General features: G+C 35.9%; 1 protein-coding gene across 5 annotated transcripts; it reads left to right on the top strand.

The window, feature by feature from the left end:
* The first annotated feature begins 4505 nt into the window (after positions 1–4505).
* Positions 4506–8245, top strand: LOC149547766 (uncharacterized). Of its 5 annotated transcripts, none has more exons than XR_016353922.1 (2): positions 4506–7779; positions 7891–8245. XR_016353922.1 is itself a non-coding variant. In XM_089791824.1 (2 exons), exons 1-2 carry the CDS (start codon positions 4699–4701, stop codon positions 6862–6864), a joined length of 2061 nt encoding a protein of 686 aa, XP_089647950.1. In that variant the 5' UTR covers positions 4507–4698; the 3' UTR covers positions 6865–8245. The 5 variants fall into 5 exon arrangements, 1 of the variants encoding a protein (XP_089647950.1); XR_016353919.1 differs by having other exon boundaries at positions 4507–7758; XR_016353920.1 differs by having other exon boundaries at positions 4507–7453; positions 7780–8245.
* The last annotated feature ends 512 nt before the right edge of the window (positions 8246–8757 follow it).

Genomic DNA, 8757 nt, shown 5'->3' on the forward strand with positions numbered 1-8757 from the left:
AGTTAGAAACCAAATCCCAAGTCCTAATGACTTCTATGGAGCGATTTATAAGAGTTTTTGTTCAATATTGAGGGCATGCACATGCAGAGACTTACATGCCTAGGGCATCAAATTTCTCCTTGCCACCTGCATATTAATTTATCAAACCAAAACCATATTAATGTAAAAGTTTAGTACTTGGATTTCACTAGAAGGCCATTAGACTCCCATGGTGAAATCCCAAGATATGGCTTAATTTGCTTGAAACCCTAGGTCTAGCAATAAATTATGATAATTTTTGTAAAAATATAGATATCTAAAGTTATAGAAAGATTCAAGGATTCAAACCAAATGTATCTAAAAGGTGAATCATCCAAGAATCCATAAATGTAAATCAATCCTTCTGGTCTGTCCATACATGTCTGTATAATCTGTTACAACATGGAAATGATAGGAAAATAGTGTTATTTTTATTGATTCAAGAGCATAAGTACACATTATGTCCTACCACCCACCTAAAAGGGTTTATGTTGGAATCCCAAATGGTCATAACAACCTTTTCAACCAAATTTGGCCATTGGAGAGTGAAAATACAAATTATGCAACTTTTTGCTAAAAGTTGTTGAACAACTTTTTAGCAATTTTGCAAGAATTATGCAACTTTTGCAATTTTTGATCAAATCATGATCAAATCTTATCTAAATGATCCAACATGGATCAAAACTTGCTAAAACATGAAAAATAAGGAAATATGCTAAAAAAAAGGTTATTTGAGTCCTCTGACTAATAGTTGACCAAGGGCTTATAATGTGCCAATCTTGGAACTAGGTCTTACAATTGGATCAAAATGAATAAACTTCATTCCTAACCTATCCTAATAGTTCCTAGGACCTTGAAGAATTACTTGAAGTGTATCAAGACACTTCATTTGGTGAGGGTGCTCCTGCACCACATCACCTCCGTGTATGGTCTTCAATTTGTCCCATATCTTGTTTGCAGTATTGCATTCTTTTAGTTCATCAAACTCAACATAGCTTAGGTCTGAGGAAATCTCCACCATTTCTTGGTTGTGTTCTAACTTCTATCTCAATTCATCAATAGTCAAAGGATAATTTGTTACTTCTACATATTTAGTGTCCATACTTTTGACAACATCATCGTTGATATTGGATATGTGCAGCTTCATTAGGGTCTGCCATGTAGGAAAGTTCTTGTTCAACTTGGGTACATCTCTCTTGCTCTTTATGATCTTTAGCTTTAAGTACCTTCAAAATTTTCTCTATAAGAACTAAGCTTTGATACCAATTCTAAGAAATGTTTAGAACAATTGTGGGCGGGGGGTGGGGGGTGAGTCAGTTACTCAAGGTCTATATGTACCATTTGAACAATTAAACATTAAAAACTTTTATTGTTCTACTTATCCTATTGTTACTCGGTTTCTATTGTGAAAATTTCATAAACTATAACTTGCATAGAATAATGAAAACATTACGAAATGTGAACATTGATAAAATATTCATCACAGTTTGACACTAGGATTTTGCGTAGAAACCCAATTTGGGAAAAACCACCATCAACATGTCACTCTTTTTCACCCTCTCAAAGTGAGCTCTCTTAGGATCCAACCCTGTTAAAGGTTACAATACACACTATTAGATGTGACCTAGTTAGATGAGTTAATCACCCTATTAGGAGTGGACTTGTAAGAGGACTTTGATCATTCCATTTAGAATGACACCCAGTTAAAGGATTTACATAGACTGTTAAGTCTTCAAATGATTGTTAGGTCAACCTCTGTTAAAAGGATTTCAATACATACTGTTTACAATGATATTGAGTGCCATCTTTTAAAACATTAGACCAAACAAATAGAATAATTCACTTTATGCTTGGAACACAATCTTGATGAAATATGTCGGGTCACAAAGTTGCTCGATTAATTCTTTTTTTGAATTCAATCACCTGCCCCTTATGGAAACTCATCTGGGCAATTCATCTAAAAAACTAAACCAGGATCAATTACAAATTGATCATTTAGAACTTGGAAATTTAACAACCATGCTAGATGCCACAGACAAGCCAATTGTCCTCTTTGGTAGCTTTCAAATTTGACGAAATCATCCAACCTTACCCCTGGACTAAGCATGCATATTCTTTGCTCCATACTCTTTTAGTTTGCAAAATTTTGTCTCATGACGATCTTTGGATCAAAACTTATTAATTGTTGAAGCTACCATTTTAATTTTATTATGCAAACAACATGTCAAAAAACAAAAATTGCATTTGGATTCGACTTCAAAAACCAATCAAACAACCACTTGGGAACTTGTAACTTTGGGCATAGATTATCTCTGATATGGAGAGTATGTGGGTAAATTTTGGGCTAATGAAAGTTAACTGGGTGAATTTGGTAAGCATGTAAAGATAGCTATAGGAAAATGTAGAATTGAACAACCTTGTGAAATAATGATTTATGCAAATGGAATGCACCTAAAAAACTATGCAGATGGACTCATGAAAACTTACAAATTGGCATGGGGCAAGTATTTATAGTGTAGAATATAGAAGTATCACTAATTTGGCCCCATCTATCACAAGTTTAAATTTATAGCATCATGAATAGTCCTCTTGATAATTTTGTGAAACCGATCTGCACCAAAATGTTAAAAATTGCATATAGTATCTTGTTTGAAAATTGATAAAATGGATTTGTCAAGAGCTCAAACTTGGAACATAGAATTTCTTTGACCCCTAGAATGCAGAGGTGAAAGAATATTCTCATTTGAATCAACAATTCAAAGTTATAGTTGGTCAAAATGGGTTACTTAGAAAAATGTACAAAGTGGAATCATCATGATGGAGATAAACACTAGACTTTGGGGAACCCAAAACCTTTTCAAAACTTATCAAAAGGACTTGAAATTTGAAATATAGGCTCTCTGATATGCTTGCCAAACATCCCTAAAGTGGCAGATCACTTAATTGGGTTGAAGATTTTCAAATGCAAATTAGGTCTCTACACATTGTTTGATGCAACAAAAATGCAAATTTCTCAAATGCTCGAAATGACATATCACAAAATGATTTAGGATTGCAACTTAAGGACTTGAGATGAATACATTGAATGTAATGCATGGAACACCTGAAACACATCATAAACCTCCAAACACAAACCAAACATATATGCATGAAAAGCTCGAATAAGGGGTATTTTTGCAAAGTTCACAATAGGGCACCTCAGAATTCATGCAAATTTTGAGAGCTCCAAATGTATCAAACCATACATGATGACAACTAGAAAGAATCCAAAAATGTCTTGTTACTATTGACCTCAAGGTGAAGTCAATGGTTTCTTATGGGATTCATTTGGCATAGGTGTGCATGTTTCCAATTGAGGCCTTAACAATTAACCAATTGCTATGCTATATTAAAAAAATGAGAAATATGGATAAAGATCACTAGCCTAAATTGGTGGTTGATGAGGAGCTAGAATGTAGAAAAAAAAACATGGAGGGAACAAAATAACAAGTGGTTGAACAAATGAAACATTAATCCTCATGAGTGTCTGAACACCAATATAGAGAAAACAAAATGGGTGTTAGAGAAATTCAGGACTGCCATGTGGACAAGTAAAATAGGTCGAAAAAAAACTTATTATGCCAAAGAATTCAATCACACATGGGAACATGAGGATAAAGAATATTTAGGATCAACAATGGAAGGAAAGACCAAAGTTTTTATTGCTTAACTAAGGACCGACTCTCATAATTTACGATGTGAAATTGGTAGATAAAAAATTCCTAAAGAAGGGTGGGAGGACAAAATCTATTCTTTTTGCAATAAGGGAGTGGTGGGAATAGAGCGACACTTTGTCAAAAATCCTGCTGCACATGAAGATATTCATAGTAGTACCAGGATAACTTGCATATGAGCAACATGAAAGAACTTTTCGAGGAGACAAGATTACATAAGACAACTAACTTCTTATTGTAGATCCACAACAAAAGGAACAACATGGAGGAGAAATCACAATAGGTTGCTTAACTTACCTTTTGATCTCTTAGATCAATTGTCTTGCAGTCGTCATTAAAACCCTTTCATTTCATTCAATTTCAAATCGAAAGTAATGAAGTTACCAGTTTGTCTAATCTTGCCTCTTCAAAAACTAGTTTACTCATTTCTATGGTGGCCTTTGCTGGTTAGCAGCTCACAAATTTTGTCCCTCGCTTCCTAAAAACATTCAACAGGTGCTACTGATACTTTTTAGAACAATTTTAAAGTGGGAGGTCCCATGAATCTTGAAGTGATGTTTATGCTTAAAAGTTTAACCTCGACAATTTATGAAAGCTCGTGGTCTCATGAATTGCATTGTTAATTTACATGACTAAATCATTTTAAAATAATATTGACAAGAATTAAAAAATATATTTGATTGATAAGTGAAAGACAAAAGACCTAAGCCAGTGAGACAATTTCTAACCCCCCACCTTCCCCACTAGCGCATATTTACACTTTTAGTTTCACTTCATGAGACCTTCCACTCCATAAAAATTAGATGACGAAGTTCCTAAGAAACCCTAGACAGGCTTACGGATGCCGCGTAACAGCATGCATGCCGATGTTTTTTTAGAGAACTTTAACAGAGCTATTGTCTTACTTTATGAGCCAGAACCATTTTTGTAATGACAGTTGACATGTCGAGCAGAACTGTAGCCGGTAATGATCAGAGGGACGATGCAAATCTTTAAATACCGGAGAAAACATTCCACGAGAGCGATGAAGAAAATCATCGGCAATTGCTCTTATATCAGCAGAGGCCTGGTTACTGAACAAGACCTGCACGATTCGAATGCAAGCAAAAACGAGGAATTTATTAATTATATTTGCCAAACAATAAAAGAAAGCAACAACTGGGAAACCCAGCTTGATTACAATAGAGCTGGAGTGGATCTTGAGCCATTTTATGCAGTGCAGGCCATGCTACGTCTCAAGAATCCCCCAAAAGCTTTGGGTTTATTCATTTGGGCGGGAAAACAGAAAGATTTCTGTCACACAGCACTAACATATTCCACAATCATTCATATCCTAGCAAGGGGTAAGATGCTGGGTAAAGCTGAAGCCTTGATGCAGGAGTTCATTGCATTTGCTGAAAAACATGAAGTGGATCCTCATACCCAAGTATTTAATGCCCTTAACGGCGCTGTAAAGAGCCTTGGCCATGATTCTTCTTGTCATGTCTTTGATGTCTTGGTCACTGCTTATGCTCAAATGGGTAACGTCCAGGAGGCCTTAGACACAATTTATAGGATGCAGAGGAGTAGAAGATTCGGGCACATGTCTATGCCAATGGTTCGTGCCTGCAACACCCTTCTGAGCACATTGGTGAGAATGGACAGAATAGACACTGTTTGGATTGTGTATGGAGACATGACTTCCAGTGGTCTTCTTCGTCCCAATGTTTATATATACAACACTCTCATCAATGCCTGCTGCAAGGAAGGTAAGCTGCAGAAAGCCTTTGAATTGTTTGACGAAATGAAGAATAATAAAATTGTTCCCACAGTTGTCACTTACACCATTCTGATATGTCTTCTATGTAAGGTAGACAAGTTGTATCAAGCAAACGATCTGTTTAGCACAATGCAGGACCATGGGTTGATTCCTAACTTGTATACGTATAATGCTATGATGGATGGGTATTGCAAAAAGGGGTTTATGCAGGAGGCGATCAGGTTGTATGGGGATATGATCCAGAAAAGAATTAAGCCCAATGTTGTTACTTACGGCACGTTAATTGATGGGCACTGCAAGGAAGGAAATGTGGACGAAGGAAACAAACTGCTTGTTGAAATGAAGCAAAGAGGGGTAAAACCTAACACTGTTACTTATAATAGCCTGATTGACGGGAATTGCAAAGAGGGAAATATGGAGACAGCATCTAAACTACATTTCCAGATGTGCGAGATGGGCCTTGTCCCCGACGTTTTCAGTTACACTGCACTCATGAAAGGTTTTTGTATGGGATACAGGATTACAGACGCAGTAAATTTGCTTGCTGAGATGCACGAGAAGGGCGTGTATCCAAATTGTATCACATACAATACATTGATTGACGGGTTCTGCAGAATGGGAGAACTCGACCAAGCTTTGGCACTTTGTGTGCAAATGGTGGAGAATGGAGTGGTGCCTAATGTTGTCACTTTTTCCATTTTGATTGATGGATACTGCAAGAAAGGGAAGATGGAAAAGGCTTTGGGACTGTATACTGAAATGCTGGTTAAAGGCATTACACCTGATATTGTTGCTTACACGGCATTGATTAATGGCTATTGTAAGACGGGTAATATGCAAGAGGCTTTTAATATTTATAATGAAATGGTGAGGAGGGACCTTAAGCCGAATGTTTTTACCATAAGTACTTTAATAAATGGTCTTTGCAAGCAAGGCAAAGTGAATGAAGCAATGGAACTTTATAAGGAAAAGACGAGAAATGATTCGCATGTTGTAAATACAACTGGGGTTGATGCAATTAATGAACAGGAAAATAATTCTATTTCTAAGCCAAATATTTTTGTTTACACAAGTCTAATATACGGACAATGCAAAGATGGAAATATGCGAAAAGCTTTGGAGCTTCATGTTGAAATGACAAATCATGGTCTGAAGTCTGATGTTTTTACTTTCACTATCCTTATATGGGGATACTGCAATCAGCATGACACTTGGAATGCTCTAAAGATTTATGGAAAAATGTTGAAAGTAGGCGTTACACCCAATGCTGTGACATATTGTGTTCTAAGAGTCAATGGATTGCAAAAGAATGGAGAGAAGGGATTAGCCGAAAATTTTCCAATGGGAAGCATTGAGCATAAGTTTACCAGCTAAAACATGTGAAATCATTGTGGGGATTCTTATACAGTCAAAACAAAAGTTTTGATTTAGCAGTCTCTGCTTCTCTTAATGCTCTCAAACCCTTGCACCATGTCTTCCCGTTATAAATTTCTGTATAAAATTCATTCAGAGATAAGCCATATGAGTTGGCTGAAGTTATTTTGTCAACTCGAGTGCATTTTCTGATTCTGTTTTAATACGCTCTTTATGTGGGGTTTCTTGGTTTTGGCAGCACCTCCGAGTAGAAACCTTGTCAATTATGTATGCCTTGGTCGAGATTGATTTTGTCTGTATATCTGTCACATGCAGTGTGCTTTTCACAAATTAGCATTGAAGATTTGGGGTATATATCTTCTGGTTATGGATTATGCAGATGGATTAAAAATGGCCATCATCTCTATGTTAAAAACAAGGTGGTTGCAGGCCAGTCTCCAATTTTCATGGAAATCTTTTGCCATTGAATTGTGATCACATTTGGTCTTTTCCTGAATTGTGACACTATTCTAAAATGACAGGAGATATTGCATTGATCAGATTACTATCAAAAACTACAGTTGCATGCACATATCAGATCTAACATGAGGTATATGAATCTGTATATCTGTCACATGCAGTGTGATTTTCACAAATTAGCATTGAAGATTTGGGGTATATATCTTCTGGTTATGGATTATGCAGATGGATTAAAAATGGCCATCATCTCTATGTTAAAAATAAGGTGGTTGCAGGCCAGTCTCCAATTTTCATGGAAATCTTTTGCCATTGAATTGTGATCACATTTGGTCTTTTGCTGAATTGTGGCACTATTCTAAAATGACAGGAGATATTGCATTGATCAGATTACTATCAAAAACTACAGTTGCATGCACATATCAGATCTAAGATGAGGTATATGAGATCTAAGATGAGGTATATGAATCTCTTTTTAATGTTAAATCAGTTTTGTTGATTGCGAATATTTATAATTACTTTTCCATGGGGATGTTTCCCATGGCTTCTGGGGCCATTTTGAATGCGCAGGATATTTTGGGGATGTGGGGGCTTGGATGTGGACCTCCGGAGAGCATCTTCTTTTCTGAACCTTGTCTCATATCTCAGATACGTTTCAGATTGTTTTGGCCTTGTCAGGCATTTATTTCAGAGATATGAGGGACATCTTCTATCTGTTGGTCACGTGCCTTGGATATCTTGAAGCCCATGTCAACCATTGTTTGTAAAAATAGAAAAAATAATCTGTGATATTGAAAACAAGATAAAGTGGGTCATATTGTTATGATCTTTAGCAGTATAACTATCAATTATTCATATTTACATTTCATAGCCAATCTATGTCACTCAATTTTGAAATTAATTAAGGGCCAATATTGAATGCTCATCTTTAGATGTCATTTCTTACTATTATTTTTATTCACCCCTTTAGAATGTTAAATGTTGTTTAACAATTTAAAATAATTGAAAATCTGTAGATGTGCTCATAATTTTCTTGTATTGCATGATTGTAAAGATTTTGATCTGTTGCCAACCTCAAAATTTTGAGAAAGTTACTTGCATGTGGTAAACATGTCCTCACATACTACTACAACCCCATCTCTCAATCTTGAAGAAACATAGAGTACAATATAAATACTAAAATGATTTCCTGGATGATGTGTCAAATTATTGCAGCTTTTCAGCCCACAAGAAACTTAGTATAGTACCGTTTGCATTACTATTTAGACATTAAAATTAGCATAGATTTGTGTTACATACTTTTTACCATGCTTAATAGTCAAATTCATCACCTTAAGAGTTTAAAAAAGGCTGGAACTGTTGGCAAAACAGTCACAGCGCTCCCCTCAAGATTTGTGACAGGGGACTAACTGCCTCGTGTGGATTTTGTAAGTCTAA

This window comes from Cupressus sempervirens, chromosome 7, assembly GCF_028749045.1.
Source record: "Cupressus sempervirens isolate cs-2001-9-10 chromosome 7, ASM2874904v1, whole genome shotgun sequence".
NCBI lineage: Eukaryota > Viridiplantae > Streptophyta > Pinopsida > Cupressales > Cupressaceae > Cupressus > Cupressus sempervirens.